This window comes from Melozone crissalis, unplaced genomic scaffold (genome assembly GCF_028551555.1).
Source record: "Melozone crissalis strain CALT ecotype California unplaced genomic scaffold, PUWL_Pcris_2 ptg000006l_1, whole genome shotgun sequence".
Classification (NCBI taxonomy): domain Eukaryota; kingdom Metazoa; phylum Chordata; class Aves; order Passeriformes; family Passerellidae; genus Melozone; species Melozone crissalis.
The window spans coordinates 22,589,107-22,616,377 of NW_026535784.1; the positions used below are offsets into that span (position 1 = coordinate 22,589,107).

At 38.2% G+C, this 27,271-nt stretch overlaps 1 protein-coding gene across 2 annotated transcripts; it reads left to right on the forward strand.

Moving 5' to 3' along the window:
• Positions 1 to 27,158, forward strand: TRMT9B (tRNA methyltransferase 9B (putative)). Of its 2 annotated transcripts, none has more exons than XM_054295241.1 (4): positions 1 to 24; positions 19,175 to 19,329; positions 22,288 to 22,461; positions 25,229 to 27,158. In XM_054295241.1, the coding sequence occupies exons 2-4, from the start codon at positions 19,176 to 19,178 to the stop codon at positions 26,266 to 26,268; spliced, it is 1,368 nt and encodes a 455-aa protein (XP_054151216.1). In that variant the 5' UTR covers positions 1 to 24; position 19,175; the 3' UTR covers positions 26,269 to 27,158. The 2 variants fall into 2 exon arrangements, with proteins under 2 accessions (XP_054151216.1, XP_054151209.1); XM_054295234.1 differs by lacking the exon at positions 1 to 24 and adding an exon at positions 8,152 to 8,218.
• Positions 27,159 to 27,271: the final 113 nt, after the last annotated feature.

Genomic DNA, 27,271 nt, shown 5'->3' on the forward strand with positions numbered 1-27,271 from the left:
GTTCTTGGAAAGTAAGCTCTATGGGTAAGTCAAAAATAACTAATCATTTCAAAGTCTGCTAAAGTTCTGTCTTGTGTTTGGGTGTTCTTACTGGTATTAGGATCCTTCAGAGGCACAAGAAAAGTGAACCTACAGCTTTAGTGAACTAAAGAAGGTATATTTTCAAGATGAGAAGTGAAATTCAGAAAGACAGTTTATTATAAAAAGTGAAAAAAAGCTTTGTCAACAATTAAGTAAAAGCCTCTGTAAAAGACCTAGCTGGAAATTACAGGCAGCTCCCTTCAAAATGGAAATAGTTCCATAATAAAGCACCAGGATAGCAACTCAGTACTTAGTGCCCCTGTGAGTGCAGTGAATCCCCTGCTCAGCATGGGTCTTCTTGGGAAGTGAAGCTGAGGGAGCTAATGCCTGGAACAAGGATGAGAAATTTCCAAGTGAGGTAGTGTTCTTTTGTGCCTGGAACTGCAATGGACTGCACCAGCAGTTCAGCAGCCTTGTCAGGATTTTTCTCCTTTCTGTAGAAGGAAAAGGAAAGTTATTAAAAAGTTTTAGATATGGAAAGAGAGTAAGATTCCCAGGACCTAACAATTGACTTAATTCCTATCCAGAGCATAGCCTAGGGGTGCTTTCACAACACCTGCACACCTGCAATTCTGTGGCCTCGGGAGGGATTTAGGAGATTAGATTTAGGAGAGTAGACTGTGGGCAGTACATGATGTGCAGCCCCACAAAGCCAAATTGTGAAGACTTGCTGATCTTTTGATCAGATATCTATCACAGCACTGGCTGGAGACCCTCTTTTATGAACTTATTATCTGAAGTTAGACATAAAGGCCTTTGAGAAAGATCTTTGAGGTGTGGTCTCCAGAATGCCACATCATTGTTCTTCAGCACTCACTTCCACTTCCACTTGCTTTCTGAATGTGAGTTTCCTCTTGCTCATGGGAGGGTGCAGAAAGAAAGATTCTGGAATGAAGTGGTTGAGGTAGAAGTTGTAGGTGAGATTATGATAAACATGGATAGAGATTTGCTCATCCCATCCCCCTGTGTGGACACCCATAACTATAATAGGAGTTCTTCCCAGATCCTACTGGAAGAACTCCTACTTATTATTGAGTTAATTGTTATGGGGTTAAGAAAAAGGCACATTTTTTGCTAAGTCTGTTCTTCTGGACTGAGAGGACTCTGCAACTCTTCATCACATGTTCTTTGCTTGGTTTTATTTTTAGTAATGTTCTCTTCATTTTTTGGATTTTGGTTTTTTTTTCCAAATATCTTTTCATGAAACTAAATTAAACTGAAAGAGAAGGGAGAGCAAATCAGTTTGCAATGAGGCATAAGACACTTCACTTTGTTACTGCAGCGTAAAAATGGGCTAAGGCAAAGGTCTTGGAATATAATAGATCTATGAGCCATCTCTAAGTGCTTCCAAAAGAATTCCTTTCCATCAATCTATTTTTAAATACAAAAGAATAGAAGAAACATTTTCAGCATTTTGCTGGATTGAGTATGCAAGAGGAATACCATGGGAATAAGTTTAGAAACACTGAGAGCTCAAATTCAGACTCTTTGATGTTAACAGCTTTTCTTGCCAAGACAGAATATCTTTCTCTACTTAGGATAGAAATTCTCAGTGTTACACATCTGCATCTGAAGTGAGAATTTTCCTAGTTCTGATGCAGGTTAGACAAGAAGGTCTTACTGGAGCACATCACCTGTGTTTTCTGCTTCTTAGTGATCAGAAGAATTAAATTAGCCTAATCTCCCTGCCACCTCCTCTTCCCCCTGTGAAATGGGCTGGTGGACAAGAAACCAGAGCTCTGTGCTTTGGGTCAAGATGAGCACTTTGGGCTATTTGGTCCTGAGTTATAGCATTGGGTCTGGAAGGGAAGAATAGGAGCCTCAGGCACTATGGAGAAAAGACTCTACAGCCCCAGATAAACAATTTCTACTTGGAGCTTAGGGTGCCAGAGAGCTGACATATTCCCAGTAGCTCAGGTACCTTGTTCAGCAAAAGAATATTTAAAGTCCTATTCTAAGCTCATCTTCCAGCTGAAGAAATGAAAAGATAAGAAAGATGCACATGGTCCTGCTGTGATGGATCTTGGTCTGCTGTCACTATGAGGAGACTGTGGGCATGGAATCCTTCCATACTGCCCATGTGGCACTGCCTCTTGATGGTGTGTGACCCATTCCATGGGGGGAATGATGGGATGCTCACTTACTGCATTTCTTTCTGTCTGGTACAATAGAGAGTGGCTTTAGCAACATTTGAAAACATTTTTGATCGTTCTGTTTTTACAGTGTTTGTGTTTCTTGTTCAGTACACCAAAATCACATGAGAACTGAATCGCATTCACCCCTTTCCAAACTGTGTGTGACAATCTGCCCAGTATGAGAAATTAATAGCAGTTGTATCTTTCAAGCTCAGTAACTCAGGCATCAGAAGAGCCAACTTTTTTTAAATTCTAACTAGATTTGTAATGCACCTGGTAAATGTCTGCCTTTTCATAAACACAATTTCCCTTCTGCTGGAATAAGCATTAAAAATACTAATGCAGGTCAAGTAGTTTATTGTTGGTATGAGCAACACCATAAATAACCCATACTGAATGTAAAATGAATAATGAGTAGCAGTCATTGTGTGATTTAAGATTCTTTAAACAAAAGACAAGGCAGTAAGAAAATCAAAGAAAAAAGCTCCTGAAAAGACAAAGGAAAGCAATGTTACAGCTGAGTTCCTTTTTTCACTTTTGCTGCGACACTGATGGGAGAGCAACTGTGGAGGTCAGTGGGGCCCCAGATGAAGGCTTGGAAAAGCTCTAAAATGTGTTGAGAACAAAGAAGCCCTGAATCTCTGCAAGAACACTTTTGAGCTTAAAGAGCTGAATCTGAAGGAAGAGTACTGCCTCCAGTTTCCCACATCTCCTGGGACAGCTGGTCAAAAACCTGGTAAGACCCTGTTGAGAGAGTGCACTGAGTCACATTTGGCACCACACACAAATCCTTTCTCTGAACAATGTGCACCACACTGTTCTAGTCTGTTTTAAGCTGTTTCTAAATTGAATAACTAAAGCAGTCTGGGACAGGGTCAGTGTCTAGAAAGCTAAGGTGAACTCTGGCTTATCCATGGACTTCATTTGTTTTTGGACAAGTAATTTGATCTTCTGTGACACAATGGTTGTTATTAACTTAATAGAGGAAACAAAGTCTATGATTTCTGAAGAGAAGTAGAAGCATTAGGAGCCTGTAGCTTCCTTGACCCAGGAATGGACAGGGATCTCTCTTGTGCAAGTACACTATTCACTTTCTGTTTTCCTTCTTTTACCTTGACTTATCTCTAAAGCTGAATTTCAGGTCATGCTGGAGACAGTCAGTGAATCAAATTTTTATCATATGCTTCAATTGAGATCAAAATGTTAAAACACTATAGAAAAGTAATCTTTATTTTTAGCCACAGAGAGGAAATGCATATACTTGAAAAGTCTGTCCTTGTGAAATGTCTGCAGCACTTTTGCAGAGGCAAGAAATGCAAGTACTAAGTGTTTTGTCCTGAAAAGACGCTTCCATTGAATAATAATTAGTCCTTGTAAGGTAAATAAACCCAACCCTCCTTCTCTGCATGCCAAATAAGGTCTTCATGACTTCAGGATGCTGGGATGCAGCTCAGGGTCCAACAATATGCCACCTTAACCTCTATAGTTTGTGCCTGTCAGCAATCCTGAAACACTTTTGTTCCTCTATCTCCAGCTTACCTAAGTACAAAATTATGTCATATTTTCCTGTTTTGCATTGTCATTTTATTAGCAAATACTTTGTCCTTTTGCTACCACAAAAACCCCAGTGACTTCCTGCTGCTGAAAACTGACATTACAAAACAAGAAAGAGGAAGGTTTATATCAAAATGAAACCCAACAAAGTAATTGTATCAGAACAAGGTGTTCCCAATCTGATTTATAAAGACAGCAGTCTGTGTTCATATTTCTTCCAAAATTTTGACTTAAATAAGCTAAAATGCAGTAAGTTGTATGAAGTACACCTTACCAATGTACAGATTTTAGCCACCCCTACTGTCACTTGGCAGCATTTTCAGATGATCAGTTTGGTCCATCTGTAGGTCTGGGATTTGAAGTTCTACCTGCTGGAGAATGGTCTGTGGATCTACTTGGGCAAGATAGGATGTAGTGAAAAGGACAGTACTGGAACACTAAGGAACCCTGCATTTTTATGTGGATTTCTATCATTGCATTTCATAATAATTATTTTTCAACTAATTTTTCTGCAATACCCCTACAATTGTATCACACTTTAGTCTCTGATAGTGAAACAAGAAAGAAATTTCCCTCTTTCGTGGTCAGTTCTGCTTGCTTTACCTCTTGCAACAACTGTATGGACATCACAAAGAAATAACAAAGACTCTTTCTAGTGAGGTGATCATGAGTTGTCCTGTAAAGCTTGGTTGTACTTAAGTATTAAATAATAGTGCTTAGCACTTGGGCAACTTAATGCCTTATAATCTTCAAAGCACTTTACAAATCTTAACCAGTTAATCCCCACAGCAGCTCTGCATGGTAGGCTGTGAAGGTCACACATTAAAAATCTCCCATGATACATGCTTGACTGCATAGTAAGCCTATGGGAAAAAATATCTGCACACTTCTGTTCCTGAAGTCATGAGTGTTTAATTTTACTGGACTGTAATGGCTTATTTTCAGTATGTAAGTACTGGCTTACTTTCAGTAAATTTGTTTTGCTTTCTTTTCCCATGCAAAGTAAATCCATTGTACCCTGCAGCATGTCTCAGCACACAATATTATCAAAATTTTGAGGATATTTTTTTATTTTTAAAACTCCTGGAAGCAAATGAGAAGCAGAGGATATGAATTTTATTTAAGAAATCAAGTTTCTATTGCCAGTGATTGAAAAGACCATGTATGGGAAAGGGTCAGAAAGTCCCTAAAGACTGAAGCACTCAGGACAGTAACTACCATTTTTAGCAGCTTCTTTTGAAAATTTGACTTCTGTGAAATTGAGATTGCCAGGCAAACAAAATATGCTTATACTCAATTTCATTGGGAAACTTAAGCCTTTAGAGACCCTATTTCATTTGAGAAATAGCATGGTTTTTCTAGCTTGAATTTTCTTTGGATTTTCATGTTCCAGAAAAAAAATCAAATAGTTGGTGCTAAAGAATATTTTTTCAGATCTAAAACGTCCCATGAAGTGGAGCTACTGGTTTTAGTTTGCTGTAGCACTGTCACAAACACCACTGCTTCCATCTGTTGTTAGTTCTGGTGGAAAACTTTTTCAAACAACATTAGAGTTTGACACTAACATTATAATTCTATGTGAAGACCAAATTCACCAACCAAGGTTGTAAGTCATTAGCTCATGGCTACCTCTTAAGCATCTGCATAGAAAATAAGCTTCTCAAAGGTGTTTATTCTTTGTACTACTTATTGTAGAGAGGAAACAAAGTCTTTGACTGACAAGGACTTCTTCCAATGGAAGCAGACATAAAGTAGAGTTTTTGTCACAAGTTTAAAAAAAACCATGAGTTTTCCAGAATGTCTACTGAGACACTGCAGCCTTATTTACAATTACAGCATGATCCTTCCCCTCCAAGGCACCAGGCAACTTAATGCCTCCTTTTGCTTTCAAATACAACTGTCTCTTTGTAAAGCTTGTAATTTGAGAGCTGAGCCTTTGTAATAAGGAAGCTCTATGAAATCATAAAGACTGACCTTGATTCCTTATTTTTCTACTGGTTCAACCTGGAAACTTTTATTTCCTTGAGTTTCCTTCTCTTTTTCCCCTTGCTTTGCTTTTATTCATTTTATTCCTTTTATTCCTTTTTTCCCCTGACCTTTGGAGTAAATCACAAACAATCTTTGAAGGAATAATTAGCATTTGCTGTAACTCTACAGTAAAAACCTTTACCTGAATGGCTTCAAAAGGTTATCTAAGGGTAAAGGTTTCAGACAGGCCAGGGAGAGGACAATATTCAGATGAAAGATGATAGGGATGAGCACAAAAGAGATGCTAGAAAGTAAAGGAATAAATGAATGGGAATGCAAGAGGCAACATAATTAGCCAGTCGTACATGCTTGCCACTACATAATTTCAGATGTTCCAAATGGAGCCTGGTATTCTGCAGACAAATTCATAATTAAGTACAGGGTTGCAATGCACAGGCACAAGAGATCTGAATTAAGGTTTCATGGACAGCCTTCTGGCTTTCCCAGTGTTTGGTCACTTAATTTAATGACCTAAATCCTTTTTAATATAGAAAAAAATGATTTTAATGAGCTCTTTTAATCGTTTAGGGAGGAGGGATTGGTACAGACTACAGTTTACTATGTAATTGTAGATGCATAGTACTCCAAAGGAAAAGGTATTCTTTTCTCATTCTGCCTAAATTTGTATGATGAGACCATGATGAGACCCTAATAAATGTGGGGAGTGGGTTAACCTTAATAAAACCTTAATAAAAATAAGGGTTTAGGTTTTTTCCCCCTAAAGTGTATTAAGCTACATGACTAACATCTATTCTAAATGCATCAGAAGCAGGAAGTCTGGAGAGACTCTGTAAGACTGATACGCAATTGTAGTTTTAGGAACATCCAGGAAAGCTTAGATGGTAAGGGAAAAGGCTGTGTGAATTCCCCACAGTTTTATGAGTCTACATCAGAATCTTTTTCTTAGAAGGTTGAATTTAGGCAGTTCTTTCAAATGGAAGAGCTTTTAAAATAAGTAAATATTTATGTCAACAAATAACATGAGGTGGTATTCACACGTGAGTAATTTTACCTGAAGGAAGAATGAGGCATATATGGCATCATCTTCCAGAAAAGGTATCTGAAAGAGTCTGGGAATGGCAGACCCGGATTTGTCTGCACCAGTTTAGCTGACTCTACGTTACAGAATTAAATTAGCAGAATGTACATGAAGTATGGCATAATAGGGACAAGTCAGCACAATGCTTGCAAAGGGCATTCATGTCTTACATATTAGTCAAAGCTCTTTGATGGTGTTAAGGTGTTTAGTTATTATCTAGCTGTTTAATTCCTTCCTAATGGAGATCAAGAGTCTCATCATTACTCCATTACTTTGGTACATTTAATAGAACATTAGGTTTATGTGTCTCCAGTATGCTTATTCTCATCTTGTTCTTATATTCGTCCCCTGAATCTTTTCATTCAGGTAGGATTATCAAAGTAAAGGGAATGCATGTTCTTGAGTAATTTTGTCAGTCCTGAAAATCCCATCAATACGCAGTCTTGTTCCTCATAATCCTGTCTTCAGGTACATTAAAACTGATTTGAGCAAAAGATTACATGTAACGGGAAGTGGTTCATTACATTCAGTACTTTGTGCAATGTTGTGCTGAGTTGTCTGCCTGTCATACAGGCTGGAATTGTTTCATTGCATTCTTCTTCATCTGTAATCTCTTATACATAATTTATAAGTTCTTGGGACGTGAGTATCTCTTTAGCTCGTGTTTATAGTGCTAATTGTAGTGGGGTCCTGGTAAATGGCTGGGTTTTTTTCGTACTTGTGCAATAAACACCTGTAAGTATACGAAGTATAGAAACAATCTGCCATTTTTAGACTGCTTTAATAGGAATGAGTGCGGGAGTAGGGGAAAGAAATTATTCACTCTCAAGAGCCACGGGATGGGAAGACTTGCAGACAGGACCTAGTCACAAAGGTTAGCTTTGCGCTTAACCTTTAAATGAGCAAGGGCTAATCTTCCTTGGCCGCTTTTGCCATCAGCAGCCAGCACGGCTCCCATCAACCTCGGCTTAGAGGAGCTCGGGGACCCTGCTGCTCCCCCCAGCATTCCCCACTGCCTTGACGGAGCATCCCCCGCCACCATCATCCCCATCAGCACCACCCTCCTGGCAGCAGCCGCCCAAGGGACGAGACGAGACCGCCAGGAGAAGAGTTAACAGGGCATTGATAGCCCGGCCCCTTTTCTGTCTCACCCCGCCTCCTCCCGCTTGCGGGGAGCTGAGGGATCCGGACGCGCCGGGCGGGGGTGGCCCCGGCGGAGAGGTGCGGGGAGGGCTCCCCTCCGCGCCGCTCCGCCGGGGGCCCCGCGGCTCGGCCCGGCCCGGCCCGGCCCGGCTCGGCTCGGTTCGGCTCGGCCCGCACGGCCGAGCGCCGCCGCCGCCGCGGGGATGGAGCCGGAGCCGGAGCCGCGCCGCGGGAGCAGGTGAGCACGGCGGGCAGCGCGGAGCCGGGGCTGCGGGGGGCAGCCCGCTCCGCCCCGGGGCAAGGGAAAACCCAGCGGTGGGGAGGGCGCAAAAACCCCACCCCGACCTCACACCAGCAGCCAAAGAGGGGGAAAAAAAAAAGCGTCGCGGTACATTTGTGCAGATTGAGATGATCATCTTAAAAACGCTGCCCGCAGAGCCGGGAGTCGCCCCTCTGGCGCTGAGCCAGCCCGAGAGGGAAGGATTTGGGGATTTAAGTAATTTTTTACACACACGTGCGGTGTCCCCGCTCCCCCCGTGTCACATTTGGATTGAACGAGCCGCGGGTTGCAGCGCTGGGAACCAGCGTGGATGCGGGAACCAGCGTGGATGCTGGAGCTGAATTTGGTGTAGCACTTGGGGAGGGGAGTTTTTACCAAATGGGGGGAATTTACCACGGCAATAGCAAGTTTCTCCGTGGTCGCCTGCTTAGTTAAAAATTAAGTACGCGCTGTGTGTTGTCAGACAGTCCTAAGCAATGTCCTAAGCCGTAACAGTTCATGACTATTTTCTTCTTTTCCTAGAGGATTCTAAATACTGAGCTACTGCCTCCACATAGAGCTCTCAGCATTGCAGAGTGTTCGCTGCTTAATGAATGTTTGTAAAGGGATTTTCATTCCCGCTGAGCATCAGTGGGAGCAGCCAGAGCTCAGGGAGTCAGTTCGCTCGTGCCTTTTCCTTTGCAAAGAATTTCTGGCAGAATTCAGCAGCCCTGCTGTGTTGACTTAGTGCACAGGATAACATTCCTTGCTGATATAGTTGCTCTGGTGAAGCGTGCTTCTGGAGTTTATGGTTCTGTGCATGAAACTTGAGAAAGAGATAAGAAAATCATTCAGCAGCCTCTCCACGAGCAACAGAACTGGTCCTTTCAGGACTTTCTCCTGCCCCTTGATGGACCCCAGAGGGTTGGCTTTGTTTTAGTAATTTGTTTTCAGTCTAGTCCATAAATACATTTATTTCAGGAATATTTGCTATTTATAGACCATGTCTTTGAACAGAGTTTGAAATCAGCCCTACATCAAGGGACGAACATTTCCCATGCAAACTCAGATTTGCAGATATTTTGCTGTCCGTTCTGGATGGATGAATCGGAATATGGTACAGTAGAAACAGTGCAAGGCTTGGTCTTGAAAAATATAATTTGCAAATTCCTGCTTTTAGTTATTATCGATAGGCTACCTGAGGTCAGTAAGGTGATTCATAAGCATAAAGTTAAGCAGATGTCTGCTTGTTTGCAGTACCAGGATCTACATGGGCCAATTCACAGGTCATAAAAGCAACAGAATACTCCTGTTTGACAGAAAACCATGGCTTGAGGGCCACATGTCTCATATTTATGAAGATTAAAGAGATTGGAAAACTATTTCAGACCTCTATATGCTTATGAAATAATTTTTAAATAAAAATGAAGAGTAAAAACACTGGTGCTTAAAAAATTTTGTATTTACCCTCATAGATGGACGTAGGAGTATCAACTGAATGATTGGGAGAAAAAGAGTCTAACTGTTGAAAAATAAGATAAATACTTGTGTCATAGCCAGGCTTTATGTAACTGACTTAAACCCATGTGACACAGAATCCTGGCTGATTTCTTTTCCGTCAGAAAAGTTTAAGCAGAACGCAGTTGGACAGAAGGCACTGTATAACTTGTTTTGTATTTTGCTGTTGAAAAGCATTCAATTTTGAAGAAAGCTTTACATTCATATCAACATGTAGTAATTTCAGAGAAGTTAATTACTTACAGCCCAAGTTTCTTCTCAGCTAATGTTTCTTTAGATTCTCCATTTAAATACTGATGTTTGTAGTATCAACTTTTTTCCCGTATCATACAATAATTTCCCGATTTTAAGAAAAGAATAAATTCCACCTAAAAAGGCCACAGGATTAAAATATTTTCCAAATAGAGAACTTCAGCAGTGTTTATGTGAAATTTCAGCTCCCCCAGGGAGCCTTTCCCTTCCATGCTGATGAAGAAAAATTACATTTTTCAAAGCCTTTCTTGTCTTTAAAATAGAGGGCTTGGAAATAACAAGTTATGTAAAAAGGTGTCACTCATACTATAATGCATTTAAAATGAAATAATCTTTGAGTGAAGGTCTGGTGATTTATGAAAACAAGGGATCTTTTCTAGGGATGTTGACTACAGCACCACTAGGCCTTCACGCTGCTCAGCCTACTCCAGTCACCACTGGAAGAAGATGTCAGTGTCAGACACTTCACAGAGGTTGCACCTCAACCTTTCAGTAACAACATAATGCAGTTTTTCTGTGCCTGGGTCTAAATCTGAACCATGATAGGATTACTGGTGTGTCTTCACGAGCCTTTGTCAGCTGCATAAACACCCAGTTACTATTAGAGAGTACTTAAGACTCTTTGGAGCACTAGCCTCAAAGACATATGAGACACCTTTTCTTTTTTGAGAAATAAATATAAGTACATGCTTCCTATAACTAAAACTTACAAAAAAAAAAAATAGAAGTGTATCAGTCAGAGTTTTTAGTTTTGTAGGATAAAAAAAAGTCATACTGTCTTTGATTTCATTCAAGTGGTCATCTACTGAGATAACTTAGTGCCTAGTACTGTCTACCACAAGATCTGTTCTTTTAAAACTGTATTTGGCAAATATGCTGAATACTGAATACATTTGTATATGAATATTTTAAGATAGGAAATTATATGTTCACTTGTGATAAACATTATAATCAAGAGTAGTTTATAAAATGTATCAAGAGAAACCACTTAGTAGTTCTGTAATTACTGTAATTGATTCTACAACATTTTATATCTTGAGATCAAAGGTAGCCATTGCCTGCCTCCATTTTAGATCCTACTTGATAATTTGCTACTTATCTTTTTGTCTCTGAGATTTCAGCAGAAGATTTCAAGGTTTTCAAGTAGTTTAATGTCTTAAGTCAGTTTGTAAATAATTTTAAATGGGGAAGTTTTGTGTATTACAGCAAGTATCATGTAAGCACCAACAGTGATGAGCTCTATGACTGAAAAAAAAAGGAGAATTATACTGCAAAAATTAAAGCTAATCCAACTGAAAACAGTACTCTAAACGCAAACCCAGAGTGTGAGGAAACAGAAGAAATTTTAAAAACTGTAATTCAAGAACTGTAGAATGACATTCAGGAATAAAATATTCCTGTGACTATCTCTTGGCCTAAAGAATCAAGACATATGGAGAGGAGGCTTAGAAAGACAACAGTGCTTGTAAAAGACCACCTTGACTGATTCGTCAGGGGAGATGGAAAGTGCTAAATATTTAATGCATGCTTAACTGCTGGAAAATGAGGAGGCATGATAATTGTATACAAATGTTTGAGACATGCAGTGACCAAGGAGAAAAAATAGCTGCATTTAAAGCTTATGGGTAGATTGGCATGGTCAGGGGCTTTGAGATAGTGATGCAGGGTACAGAGTATTTCCTGACAGGTGCTTAACTGACGTAAGTTTTTAAAAACCCGTTGGTAGAGGCTCCATGTCCTACCCAATCCATAGTCATTTCCAATGCTTTTCTGTTCTTCTTTTGTTTAAAGTGTCCTATCCACATCTTCCTTGTTGTAGCTTAAGCTGTTGTCTTTTTTCTACCTTTCAGTTTTGGCAAAACAGGTATTTCACTTTGCAACAGTCATTCTTGTTATGAGATGATCCTCTCTCATTCTGGGCCATCCCTTGGAAACAAATTTCTTTCCCCAGGATTTATGTGATTCCTGATCTCCTAGATATATACTGTATCTCATAGTTGTTCTCTCCTATTTTATTCTTGCTTGAAGTTGAATGTAATGCTTAACCTGATATGCCAGCAGTGCTGAATGTAGGAGAAGGAAAATTTTATGTAACTTGCCCTATTTCTGTGCGCTGATCCCATTTTTTTTTTCTTTTCTTATTTTTTTGGCAACAGTATATTGCTAAAATCATCATAACAACATAGCATGTATGGTGTTAAATCTGTGAAATGTTATATGGCCCAGATCCACTTCTGCAGAGCTGCTGCCAGTCATCCCATCCTGCTTCCTTCAGTCTTTGTGCAGTTGGTTATTCTTATCAAAACTGCTTTGCTTTTGTCTGCTTTGAACTGTTTAAACATTTGAATTCTCATACCATTATCCAGTTCATTTGGACCCTGATGATTTGGTCTGTCTGCAAGTATCATACAAAGAAATTATTGAGGAGTGTCCAAAGCATATTTCTGGACAGGTTTGCTCAGGGTATCCTTCCAGCATGATAGTGAATTTTGATAACTACCCTCTAAATATCCTCTTCAAAATGGTATCAACTGTACCATTCTACTGCAATTTCCAAAATCTTAAACGACTGTCCCTAATTTTTTTACTAGAATATGATGAGACCAGGGGTCGTACATGTTGCCCTCAGTTTCTCAAATCTAATTTCTTGTGGCTCTGAGACTGTCTGACCTGAGACCAGTGCAATCAGCTCCCTACGCACTGTTTATTAGGCTTGTTTAGAAAAACCCTGAAATTAAAAGCCCCAACCTATTCTCTCCCTAAGTTCTTATCCCTTTGTCACCTATGCATTGACACCTGATGGCAATTAATATGAATAGTGAAGAAGAAAAACCTGAACACTTTGCTCTTCTCAGCGCTACTTATTTTTAGACTTTCCTTCCTGCTTAGTAGGCCAAATTTTTCCTAGTCCCCACTTCTCCTCTGAAGCCTGTGCAGAGTGTTTCTGAGCAGGATCTGAAGACCCACATCAGTGCACATGCTGCATCACGGGTTTGTGACTGTGTGGGACTTCAGTAGGAAGGGACTCAGTGCTGGGAGGTGATTTGTGAGTTTTGATGTGACAGTAAGGATGAACAGACACGTAAAGGGACTGTGAAGCTTCTGCGTGAGTATGCTCCTCCTCCCAGGGTTTCTTAATGGCCAAGGGTCCATGTTTGTGCATTTTCATTTAGCAGAATGTTACCTATCTACAGAATGCAGTTTATGTACTTAGTGAAAACAAATCTGTTTACAGTGCAACGTTTCATGTACATAGACTATGACCCTAAATGCAAAACAGCAGGGGGGAATATTAAATGATTAACTGATCCAAGAATGTGCAGTGCATAGTACTAGGTTTTGTCCAAACTGGAAAACAAAGCTAACAAAATGAATGTGACAGTGAATGGCTGTCATTTTGAGTTACTAGAGCTTGAACTATAAGCTTATTTTGTCCAAGGTCTTGTAAGAGCAGTGTCAGTCCTTTTAATGTTTTGCTGGGACAAAGTTCTATGTATTTTAGAAAGGAAAAATACAGTGATGGTGACTTCATTTCAACCAAAGAAATTACTTTAAAATGTTCATTTCACAGTTAGTGTTTCAGCTAACAGTGGTTCTTGTCAAACAAGTCCCAGCTCTTTATTTTTTGTTTCTGAATTTTCCAAGCTTCACTGGAGGAAGGGTTTTGAATCAGGATTTCAGCTCAAAAAGGTTTTAGCAATGCTGCATGGAGCTCCCCTTGCTCTGATTTCAAGCTCTGCATTTTCATGGGATTATAATGGTTCATGCATGGTTGAAATTAATTACTGGAGCTGTTAGCCTTATGTAAGCAAATCATCCTCTATTGTATCCTCTTGCTAAACTTTCATTGCAGCTAGTTTAACTGTTCATGACAGTATTCCTATTAGTTTGTTTCATTACCATTTGTTTACTAATATAGCTGCTTTGCTTAAAATGGAAGCCACTTGGCATGTTGGTATAGATCACTTTGTTGTCTGCATTATTGAAACGAGAAATCACCATCAATCAGAAGCTGCTGCTATTGAATTTATAATTCAATCCAAGGGTGAGCAAAGTTCTGATAAAGAAGTCTTAGGTTTGTTTTTCAGAAGGGCTGCAATGATGTTTTACTGTTGGAGATTAATTGGATTTTTGTCTTTGCATGGGAAAAATACTGTGGTTTATAGTCCACTAGGGCTGTACACTTCAATTTCCATAGCTATCTGTATTTGAATGAAAAGACTGATAAGTCTTGGAAGTAAACTGGAAACTTTTCTCACTGAACAGGTGATTCTCCCTATTCTAGGGCTGAAGGAAGAAATACAAATTGAACTGCCCCACCTTTTACTTAGGTGTTATTAAAAGCTACATTTGCTTGTGTTCTTGCTGGAGAGCAGGGTACTGAGCATGTGGACCTAGCCCTTGTGGTTTATCCTGTTCCATTTAAGCAATTAATTAGGTTATTGCGTGTGTAATTAAGATTTATGTTGCTGTGGCCACAAAGAGAGACACAACTGTGCTGAATTTCCTAGGTCTTTGAAGCAGTTCTTCTAACCCAAAATGATATTGAGAATTCCCATCAGCACATAAAAATGAGTGTGTCTAAGAGGGGCCCTCATTAATAGGCTGAAATCTTGCCCTGAATGGAGTGAATCCATGCTGCTCATCAAAGGGTTAGAGAAAATGGGCAGTTGCAAGACAGAAGACAAGGCCTGTGGTGCAAATTAATCAAGAGCAATTGATTTCAAGACAAATCAGAGCAATGCAGGAAAATGACAGCGTGGTTCCAGGAGGCCATTGACAAAAGCTTTGTGATGTTTACTGGGTACTGTGCTTGGCCTGGGTAGAAAGGCAAGGAGGAGCTGCACAAGAGCCAGGTCAGGACTTCACAGTATTGCTGTGCTGTATCAAGTTAAATAGTCCTGCTGACATAGCACATGCTAAAGGAGATGGGGGAAGTTGTAATAAATGAAAAGAACATGGAAGATGAAAAATTGTAGGTGACTGGGAGGAGGTAACTTGAGGTAGGTGAGGAAGTCTGCAAGTGATTCAGAACTGCAGGTAATTGTGAAGAGCTTTTGGTAGACTGTGGTAGAGGCAATCTTTTTCCTCCTGTCCTTCAGTTTCAGGATGCCCCAGTGAATCTGGGAGCCAGCAAATATTTTGTCCAATTGAGGATGAAGTATTTAATACCATTAGTCAACACTGTAAATTAAATGCTTTCAAAACCAACAACAAAAATTCAAACGCACACGCCCTCCCCAAAAAAACCCAAAACCCCACACATTATTTTTAAAAAGTGTTGGAAATGGGGGTTATTAATTTTGGTTGTTTTCATTTCAAGGTCACTTGCTGAAACGTATTTCCTACTTCAACAGCAATAAAAAATATCCAAGGACCATGACTTTTATTAAAGCAGTATCCTTGAAAAATTAATTATCTAAAAGGTTGCAGAATGTTAATGGAATGGGAAGAAATTAGATTACCTTAGAGCCAGAGAACTCTTAGTGAGATATACGGCTATGAAAATATAGATCGTGTTTGTACAATTCCTTTTACCTTCTTGGAAGGCATAATATTTTAGGGGTTCTTTTGGTTTGTTTGATTGGTTTTGGGTTTTTCTTTAACAAAGAGGGAAAAGAGCAGTGTAGGAAAAAGTCAGTGGACTGTAACCTATTTACATCCAAACAATTTGTTAATCTACCACAGTTATCTGTGATGGACTGGTGATCCATTTCCCTGCAAATTCAACAGAATTAAAATACAGTTTTCATCTAGTTTCTTCATTTAATAGACCAGCTGCAACCAGGGCCTGTTGTAGTCTCATGAACAAATCACCAGGAGGATGCCCAGGAAGCACTGAAGGGGAAGAGAATCCTGCTCTTCAGTTTTTATCCAAGCTGCTTGTTTGCAGTTGGTGGGTGTTTGTTGAGCTGCATTCACATCTCGGGGACTTGGCAGGACTTGCTGCAGAGTGACTGAACAGCTCAGAGCAACTGAACAGCTCAGTGCCAATTTACTGCACACTCCCATCTCTGCTCCAAGCCTCTGCATGAGCCCTTTAGCAGGGGCCTAAGTACAAGAGAAGAAGGATTGAGCATGGGAAAAGTCTCCATAATTACCACCTTCTGCTTCTCCTCACTGGTCTTGTCAGACAGCTTCTGGGAAGTTTAAATGAGAACTGGAGCAGATGCTGAAGCAGTGGGATTTCTGGGCAGATTTTCATTACCTACTTTGCAAAACAGACTTTCCAATTGTCTAGGAAGTTAAATCCAGAAGTTGGATGAAATGAACGTTTTCTACAATTCATGTCCAACAGAGGCACTGACTATTACTTTCAAAGCAAAGAAGTTGTTATGGTTGTTTTTGTTTAGAAAGAGAAATAGGGGCATTGAGTTTGGCTGATAAAGTCACATGGGTCTAAGTTTCTGTGGTTTTTTTGCTGACAGTTTACTTGTGTGAAAATGGTACAGCTGCAGGTCTGGGCAGACTCCTCAGGTTCCTTGTGTTTTGTAAACATTGAAATGAAGAGGGTAATTGCTGGGACATTTCCTGCCGTGCTGCAAAGTAAAACCTGATAGTATTATGGATCTTGACTGGAAAGTCAAATTGGCAAGTTTGATTTCATCATGTGCCTGAATTGTTTGCCAAATATAAACAATCAGCAGGAGTGGAAATTGTTACAAAATAGTGGATGAAATAAATTGTCTTTTAGTATACTACCATTATTCTATTATAGCCAAATTATTTTCTTGACAATGTTTATTAAGAATATCTAAAAATAATAACTTCTAATGGTGTGTTGTGAGACATGGAAGTCTCCAGCATGTCCTGTGTAGCTGAAGACTCAGTACCAGTTCCAGTGAACAAGAAAGTTAAAAGAAGAACTTAATGGTCTTGGATTCAATAGGAAACGAAGCCATATCTCAGTCTGCATTGGAATTCAATGTAGACATTTTAGGAAAACAGAGAAAAAAAGACAGCGTTTGGAATTCAGCATGAATGGTTGGAAACATTCTGCCTTTTCAGTTCTTTTCAAAAACTGCAGAGGTTGAACGAGGAGCTTCAAGTGGAAAGATAAAAGAAAGCACTTGGATACACTGAACCACATAGTAACTGAACACGAAATATAAATTAGAGCAAGGAGCTGGTCTGGCAACAAAATAAAAGAAATTATTGTTAGTCTTTGGAATTACTACTTATAAATAGAGGACTCCTAGGCACTTGAACAACGAAACAGAATATGTTTTGAGACAGAGAAAAAAGACAGCTGGCGACATGAAACACCTGATTTATTTTATTTAAGGGTAAAATGAAAACAAAGGATTGGACTTTTGACTCTGAGAAATACTTACTTGAAATTACTGCATCTAACCCTTTCCATGTGGCAACATAACTTGAAATGGATTCTTAGAAAAGTTTGATTGAGTAACTTCTGGCACATGTAATATAATTTCAATTATTTCATAATTTCTATGTTGCTTCTTTTGTTCAGTCTGTTACAGCTTTTCACTCTTTAATGAAACTGAAAATGTGCCTAGTAGCAATATACTATACTGTTTCTGAATTTAATTTTTTATATATATGTACATATAGTAAAAGGTGAGCTAATGCAGGATAAAAGAAAATTGTGGGTTGTAGAAAAAAGAAAAGGATTGTGAAAATATTGAATATAAATCTTTTGAAGAGAGGTACTAATAGATACTACAGTCAGAATAGACTGTGAAAAGTGTTAACAATTTGTCCCCACCTCTGACACAGTACCAGTGAAATGGATCAAGCCTTACATACTATTCTGTAAACATTCACACACACTTGTAGTATGTTGTTGTTTTTTTTTTTTTTCAGTCACTGGGATTAACTACCATTTTTAAATTAAAAAGATTGTATTTGTAGGACAGGTTGTGTCTGTAGAACAGCTGCAGTGCCAGCTCACATTATTTATTACACATATATTTTCAAAAATGTTTTTTTCTCATAGATACAATAATTTCTCATATATTCTCATCTTTTCTCTGATACTAATATATTTCAAGACTAAAAGTGACAGGAAGAAGAAATTTTTATTATGGTTCCTAAATGTATAATATTTGAAAATCAAGGAAAGTAAATTAAAGTCTTTCCGTCTGACCTTTTCAAATGCAGTCAAAGGAGTCACTTTTATAATTTTATCTTGATAATACATTGCTTAGTCTGTTTGATGTTTGGAATCTGGCTTTAATCTCCGTGGAATTGTTGGACAACTGAATAAGTTTTGTTTTAATAATGGGAAGAAATATTTCCCATATAAACAGGCAGCTTAAATTAGTTTGAAGAATGCCTTAACACTTTGGAATGTAACCTCATCAGCCTTCATCAGATACTCAAACCTCACCTGGTTGGTCCTTGGATGAGAGGATACATTAGGAAGATGTAAGATTCTGTATGAAGAGATTCAGTGTCTGCATCCACTTGGTATCTACATGAGCTCAGGGGTAATACTTAAAGTTTAAGAAGATACCATTTCTTGGATCACTAAACTAAAATACTGTGCTAAGACATGAAGATAGTGGAGTGGAAGTAGGGAAATTGAGGTTTTGTTGCTGAAAAATTTTAGCAAGCTAATCACTTCTAGAGGGATGATAAACCACAAATCACTTATGCATGATTTAGGGGCTTAGGTTTCAGGGACCAGGCTGTATTTCAAGTAACACATTAGTAGTTTGCCTGTTCACATTAGCAACAACAGGAAGGTTGGTTCTTAAAATCCTGTTCACAACTGGTTGGACTGATGATTGTAAAGGTCTTTCCAAGCTAAATGATTCTATGATTCTATATCTATTCTGCACTTTCACTGAATACAGGCTCTCTTTTGCACCAGATAAGCTTTTACTATATCGGGGAACTTGGCAATGTGCCTATTATTGCATAGACATCTGCAGTTACATAATGCTTCACAGGGGAGATGATACATTCACATTTTTTCTCAACTTTCATGAAATAAAATCAGATCCTTTGACATATACATACATAATACGATTATATATTCAAACATAATATGATTATATATTGTATAAATATGACTGATAGATGGATGTAGTTTATGAATATAGGCGTACAAGGTCCTGAATTATGCATGCCTATATAAAGTCTATAAAATATAAAGTCTATACTGCAACAGTTTGTGAAACTTCATTATGTTTTCAGGATGGAACATGAGGCTACCCGGCTAGAAAAGCAGCATGTGCACAGTGTGTATGAAAATACAGCTGCCTACTTCAGTGATCTGCAGACCAAAGCATGGCCTCGTGTTCGGAACTTCCTGCTGGAACAGAAGCCTGGCAGTCTCGTTGTTGATATAGGTAAGCCATTCTTTGAGGTGGCATAAAGGATTGTTTATAAGCTTTGTTAATCATATGTAACCTTCAGATCAGCTGGTTTTTTAAGTTGTTTAAATCTGTTTTGAAATTGTTTTTAAGTCCCAATGCTAGATGCCATATACTGCTTCTTTTAATTCTTTGGCAGTGTATCATGTAGACAGTAAATAAATGTTTTCCCTTATTTTTGTTGAGCTAAATCTTAATCTATCAATTTCCCCACCAGCTTAATGACCTTTCATTCCCCTGGAGTCCTTTTGAAAAAATTATGTTAATAGCCCAATTATTTAATATTTCAGTTTCTTTAGATCACTTGGTTTATGTAATACTAGTCTGCAATTTATTTGTTTTCATTTGTTCTAAAACTCTTCCTAGCAAGGCTTTTTATTAAGAGAAATCTTCTTATATGACTGCTGTTAAAAATATATTAAAAAAAAATAAATCTGAGAATCTTCCTGTGATCCTAAATATGGACACCATATTTAGGTGTTTTCCTGTTATGGCATTGTCTTCCCTGCATTCCCTAGTATTTATACCTGGATTTTCTGTTGTTCCTGCAGACTTTCCAGGGGGCTTCCAGATGCTGGCACGTTTCCTTTGCTTCATTATGACTTCAGTCCTACACAGCACGTTGCAAAACAAATGCACTTTGTACCATTGTGTTTTCCATACTGTTTAAACTAATAAAATACTTTTACACAGCAAAGTTTAACAAATGTGCACAATAAATTATGCATCTGCTTTATCCTATAAGAGAAAAACATTGTTTGAATATGCTGTAGGCCGTAATCAGGAGATAATATGGAGTTCTCCTGCTGCTGTTGAGCATTACACCAAAATACTTGATAAATGTTATTTTGAGCATGTAGCTATTTTTATATGTCTGCACCATTGTCATTAATCTCAGGAAATATCCAATGGCCTACACTCACTCAACTGAGAGCTAGATTGAATCTTGTCAGCCAAAATCATTGCCACCTCAATAGAAGTCATTTGCATCTTAGCTGAAGTTTTTTGAGGCTCTAAGAGCAGTGATTGCTGAAAGCTTAAGGTCACCCTGTTGCACCCTGGAGAGAAGATGAGACTTCATCAAAATCAATCCTTACAGTTGCCAATAAGAATTCTCCCATTAAGGCACACAAGGGATCTTGTGTCTCTTATTAAACCTCTTTTATGAGGCCAAAAGTAAACACAATACTCAGATTCCTGTAGATCTTATTAAACCTCATAAAAGAGGTTTAAGTAGGAGTTGCGCTAAAGTGGCACTAAAATTTTCAAAATGAGATCTTTAATTGGTAATTTTCAGTTTAATACTGCCTTTTATTAAAATATAACTTTGTCTATTTGCCTTACTATTTTTAATTGATCAAAACACATGAAAATAGCTTGGCCATTGTTAGCTTCAAGGAATTCACCTGCCTGAAGACTCATTTAAAAGTGAATCTCTGACAAATGTAGATATTTAGAATAATGGGATTGTTGACACTATTTACATTTATTCCAAAGAGGACCTTATACTTCCAAAGACTCACAGCAATTACAAAGCACTTCACAAAAACCATGTGTTAAGCAACAGAGTTTTCCAAATTAATGATGGTTGAATAAATGTTCTTCAGCAAACACAATAATGAATAATAATTTATAAAAATCTTTAAAATTTGTAGTTTTCTAACACGTAGAGCTTCATGTATTATTGCATATATTCCTTGAACTGCATTAGCAATATTAGTATTTTCCATTTTTCTCAAGTGTTATCTCAAAGAATAGTGCTTGCTTTTAGCTGAGAAATATGCTCTTTTCCACCACTGAAGTGCTGTTCTGTTCTGCAATAGTTCCTGTGCTGTCTCTCTAGATAATGGTGCACATTAACATCACCAAGAGCAGCAGTGCTGCAAGAAGCAGTGATGTTTCTAAAGATAACTCCAGGCCTTTAAATTGAATTACCAGTACTGAGCTGATTCTCTTTGCCAAGCTGCTCCCCCTTTGCTTGGCTGTCAACATTCAGAAATTATTGCTCACTAGTGACCCAGAGCTGCAGTGAAAGGCTCCCAGTGTAATTTTGAAAAGTGCTTGTTATGCATAAGGCATTGAGGGATCCTCTGAAAGATTTAAATTCACTCCAGCACAGTCCTTGAGAAGACAGACTTCTAGGTAGAAGACATTCTGGAACAGTTAATTACATTTACATGGGTTATAATGCGTTGGCACAAAGCCAAAAAGAGGATGTGCCTGCAATATGGAAAGAACTTCTATGATTTATGGTTATTTTTGAGGCTGTATCTAAAGTAAAAATTTTCCACTCTGACTTGTGTCAGTGGCCTTTATGGTTTAGGACTTCTTGGAGAGAAATGGGATGCACTGGAGAAGTACTGCCTGGGTTTAAGCAAAGGAAAGAGATCTGTTGCAGACCACTGAAAAGACATAACACACTGGCTTCAGGAAATCCCCCGAACAGAAATATGCTGGAAGCTGGAATGACATTGGGAAAAGGGCCTTCGTGCTTATCCTTTTCTTACCCTCTCCTGGGTGCCCATTTATGCTCATTGTTGGTAACAGGACACCAGGCTATATAAAGACTCAGTATGAAGCAGCATGGTTGGGGTTTTATTCTCAAAGATGTACAATACAGAGGACCATTCTTTCCTCCTCCCACCTGCACTTGTCCTTGTTCCCCACAGAAATACAGAAAACCTGCTATTATACAGGGCTGTGTAATGAGTATTTTTGTCAGTGATGATGGTACTGTTACAGTCCTAGTAGTGTGAACATACAATTTCAACAGTCCACATGAGCTCTGCAGCAGTTAGGCTAGTCAGCACAAACCCTCTTTTTGTTTTCCAGGAAAATTTAGGATTAGGAAAAGCTTGCATATTATTTTCACTGATTTGGGAGGGAGAACAAATGCTTGCAATATATATTTTAACCAAGTATCCTTTTCTTTAGGTTGTGGAACTGGAAAGTATCTCAGTGTCAACAGTCAAGTGTATAATCTGGGCTGTGATTACTGTGAAGGACTGGTAGAAATTGCAAGGAAGAAAGGTGATGAAGTTCTGGTGTGTGACAACCTTAACCTTCCCTTTAGGGATCAGTGCTTCAATGCAGTCATTTCAATTGGAGGTAAGACAACATACCTACATTCTGGCCCCAGCAAATGAGAATTTCTGAGCATTCTTTCCATGTGGCTTCATTTCAGTTAATTGTTTTGAAGCAGTTCCTTAGAATTACAGGATATATAACTTAAATTAATTTAGTCAACATGAAACAACAAAACTCCCATTACTCAAGAGGCACTGTTGACCAAGGAAATCTGCATATCCCTTGTTTGTTTATATGTGGTAGAGAAAAGATTTCCTTCCAGCACGCATTGTAAACAAGTGAAAACTAATCTAAACATGGCTGCTCAAAGCTTAAACAGATTAGATGCTCAAGACAAACTCTTGGTTTCTCCATAACATCTGTTTTGAACACCAAATGCATTGAAATGAAAACTTCATAGCAGAGCTCGGTATTCATATAAAGTATTATGTATTATGAATTCAGATTTCTCTTAGTCAGAAGCACTCAGATTCATACAAGCACTTCTTGAATAAAATGACCAGAGCATCTCTGCATCTTAACTTTTCTGATCTCTCTTTTTGAAAATGCTACTTGTAATTTGAGAAGTATAATTTGCAAAGCGTAGATAAAAAAAGAATACCCAGTTACAGTTTAGGTTTTTAGCTCTAGTCTTGATTGAGCTTCTTTCAGGGTTTTTTAATTCATCAGCAAAGTGCAAAGCATGATAATTATTATTGATAGCAATCAACAAACTACTTGAAATGGGATAGAAATTTATTTTAAAATGTATCTTTCACATAGACAAGTGGAAGGAAAGGGTGACTAACAGAAGGAGTAACCATATTACTTTGTTTCATGTTGGCTAAATAGCCAGTGAGCCCTACTCACATTTTGGGTCTTGTAGCACCATTCAGTGCTTATCAGATCAGCAGACTCAGAAGGATAGCATACCTATCTAGTGTTTATATCAATTATAAGCCTGACAAGTTTGAAAGTTCACATGCTATTTCAGTACATTTAGCAATAATGGATTTTAATCTCTCTTGAATAGAAACATGGTATGCCTGTGTCCATCTAATTCTAAATAAAGTGGTTTTCATCCTATTACAGAGAAAAACAAGTATTTATGTACTCTTCTTAGATTTGTTGATATAATCATGTTTATAGGATTGATTTTTCTGCAGAACCACCAGAGTGATTCTAACTAGAAGGAATATTTAACCCATTAAAGAATTTGCACAGATTCTGTTGCTTGATTGTTATTTCTTTCTGGTAAATTAAGCTTGTATGTGTATGCTGTCTCTGTCAGTTTTGATAAAATTTTGCAGGAGGTTCTGTGGTGATATATGGCCTAACTCCAGTATAAGAAAATATCAGTTCCCTTCTCCCTATCCTGTACCAAAAAAAAAAAAAGATTTTCTAGAATTTTTTTTTCAATTTTGAAAAAAGATGCCTTGGAGTCAGGAGTACAAAACAAACACTGGAAACAAGCACTGACTACGTAGATGGGAAACTCTTCTCAGAGTTGTCTATTTTGTATTCTCAGCAGTTTGTGAGAGCCTTGTCAATGTGAACTGCCAAGAAAGCTTTTTTTGGCTTGTGATAATAAAGCTACATTTTTTATCCCCTTGGTAATTTAATCATTGTTTTGAATAATTGGATGGGCTGGTTGGATGCACTTTTCATAACTGCAGTGTTGAACTAACACTGTTTCTACGCCTACAATTGGCTACTGTCTAGCAGCAAAATATAATCAAATTTTTCTGAATTTATAGAGAAATGTCTTCAGGTAAGAACATACTCTATTACCTGCTGTTCCATGAGTAAATTGAATGTTTTTCATGTAGAAGTGGCTAGCTTGAAACAAACCATGGAATCAGTCCCCTTTACATCACTGAATCAAATCTAGTACTGATGATATATAGAGCAACATGACCAATGTGTCCAAGCTCAGTACAAATTAATGCCTCTGAGAGTTTAGAGAGAAAATAGTTCTCTTAGCTATTCTCTGACTGTTTAAATTGGCTCATTCATACTCCAGGTAAATAGGAAGATAGAAATAATGTAGAAATCTTGAAATGTAGTATAATTTCACATTGGAGTGAAATTTGAAAATGTGGAAATTGTCCTGGAAAGAAAATCAAAATATTGTGATCAAAATTTTTATTTTAAATTTGACTTTATTTTCTCTACTATAACATAATGTAAAAAAAAATTATAAAATGCTGAGCCATGCGATGTAGACATTATTTTTTACAAAAATTAAATTTAATTTGACAAAAATTAAAGCAATGGTGAATATTGGTCTAAATTTTCTCACTAGATCTTTTGCAAGTGTGCTGATATAAAAGTTCAATTATCTTTTTACTGATATTACATTTTGCTGCGTTTGTTACATGGTGAAAAGATTTTCTATTTTCAGTAAGATAAGCTTGAAAATTGTGCCAAAAACTAAAGTCAGCTTGATATTATCTAACTCACCTAAAGGCTAGGCATTTAAGGGAAAGCTTGCCATGTTATGGGTTATGCAGAGAAACAGAAACCTTCAGCTTATATGCCTGACTTTTCTTGAATCCCTGTTTTGGGAGGAGATTGATTTCCTTCTTCCAGATTTTCTTATTTTTATCTATTGAGCATAATCATCAAAGAGAGCATTCTGAGATGAACCTCCTTTGTGGTACCTATAAATTCAGCACTGTTACTGACTTGCAGCAAGTGATAATTTGGAATGAGGCAACTGAGATGACTGAACATGTAGAACAGGTCGAAGATGGAAATGCTTTGTCATTACTAATATTCAGTACATAATACCTTTCTTTTTCCACAGTGATACATCATTTCTCAACTAAACAAAGGAGAATCAAAGCAATAAAGGAAATGGCAAGGATATTGACACCTGGAGGCCAAATAATGATTTATGTTTGGGCTATGGAACAAAAGAATCGTCGCTTTGAGAAACAAGATGTATTTGTCCCATGGAACAAGGCCTTTTGCTCTCGCCATTTTTCAGAATCAAATCAAGCTGGAGATAAGGGTGACTTTGTCCATAGTGCAAAAGGCCAAGACATACACCCTGCACAGCTTGTCATCTCTGAGTGCAGCTACCAAAACAATCTGCAGCCAGAAACGGATTCAAAACATCCCCGCAATATGGACCATTGCTTACCCAGAGCCTGCTGCATGAAAATTTCTGAGGAAGAAAACAGATTTTACAGTGCTCTAGGAAGATCTTTCCGCTCATGGTTTTTCTCCAGATCCCTTGATGAATCAGCCCTGAGAAAGCAAAGTGACAAAATGAAGCACCTGAAACATGAAGCAGTGTGGGCCAACAGTGCAGTACCCATTCAGCATTCACGGCACTGCAGCTTGGATTTAGGTCACCATGGGGCTCTGTTAAATGAACAGAGCTTAGATGATGATGATGATGTGTTTGTGGAAAGCCTGTCTCTCAAAAAGCCACAGTGGTCACCAGCCACACATGCCCTGAAGGATTTAAGTTTAAATGGAGGACACCAGAGTGTAGCTCAGAGCAAGGGGGACGAAGCTTCGTTTATAAATGGCCCAGTGGAAGACAAGGACTGCATCTGTGATTGTAATAAAGATGGTGCGGGTAAGTCTGATGCCAGCAAGTTTTTCAAAAGAACTTCAACAACTGACTCCACTGACTCAGCTTTGGATTCAGCAGTGTCTGTTGGGGACCAGACTGATGCCATGTTGGATACAAAGGCCTTCATGCGTTATTACCATGTTTTTCGGGAAGGAGAGCTGAGTTCTCTGGTAGAAGAGAATGTGCCTGAGCTTCAGATACTTTCTTCCTGCTATGACCATGGAAACTGGTGCATTATTGCAGAGAGAAGAGGAACATAGCTATAAAGAGAACAAAGCAGAATCCAGTGACTGAGGATTTTAAGCTCTTCCTTGTGTTACTGTGGTTGTGCAGTGTGACATGGAATTTGAATCTTGTAGTTGTGTGCCATTCATTTTTGAGTTATTATCTCTTAACTATTTAACTAGCTAATGCAAGATCTGTATATAGGAATGTAAGTGGTAGACAATATTTATGTTTTGTTAAACTTTTATGAAGTTAAAACTGTAGAGTTTTATATTGCTGTTAGCAAATAATTGTGTTTTAAAATATACTTTTCTATTGAGAAATAAACCTTTTTATAAAACAAGGATCGGGACATCTTTTATGAGAAATATCCTCTTAGTAGAAAGTCTAGTCTTTGTTCTTCAGATGCCAGAGGTTTGTCACATTGCTCCCTATTCTTGAAGCCCTATAAATGAGACATAGACACTTTGTCTAAAATTGTACTTGACTGTACACTGGTAGAGTGCATGCTGCAGAACTGGGAGCAAGCACGGTCCCAGTGCTCCTTAGCTGGGAGTAGAGTTATGAATGGGCAAAAAACTGTGCACCAGACAAGCTCTGCATATTCTGTCATTTGATGTTTGTATTTGGGAGCAAATGACAGCACAGATTGAGAACAGTATTTTTTACTTTTGTTTTAAAAATAATTTAATTTGTTTCTCAGGTGCAGGTGAAGTTTTATGTGTTAGCTCTCACAAATACTTTATCTTAATTTCTTTTGCCGTAGTTTTTCATTGGCTATGTGTGTATAAAAGTCAGAGGAATTTGTGAGAGTATGAGTATTATGTAAAGTTCTAAAAAATCAAATCCTTGAAATACATACATCTTTTTGATAAGCTTGGGAAGCTAAGATTAAATTAATAAAAATGCTGTGCATATCTGGTCAGCTGTTGTATTTACTTTTCTTATTCACAGACATGAGGATATATATTAACGTGTGTTAAATAATGTAGACAGGAAAAGGATAAGCCCAGTTTGCACATAAATTACAAATTCTTG

Coding starts and splice junctions, on each gene's coding strand:
- TRMT9B (XM_054295234.1), top strand. CDS start 8,184: ATGGAGCCGGAGCCGGAGCCGCGCCGCGGGAGCAG. Junction 8,219..19,174: donor GAGCCGCGCCGCGGGAGCAG/GTGAGCACGGCG, acceptor TTATGTTTTCAG/GATGGAACATGAGGCTACCC. Junction 19,330..22,287: donor CAGTCTCGTTGTTGATATAG/GTAAGCCATTCT, acceptor CCTTTTCTTTAG/GTTGTGGAACTGGAAAGTAT.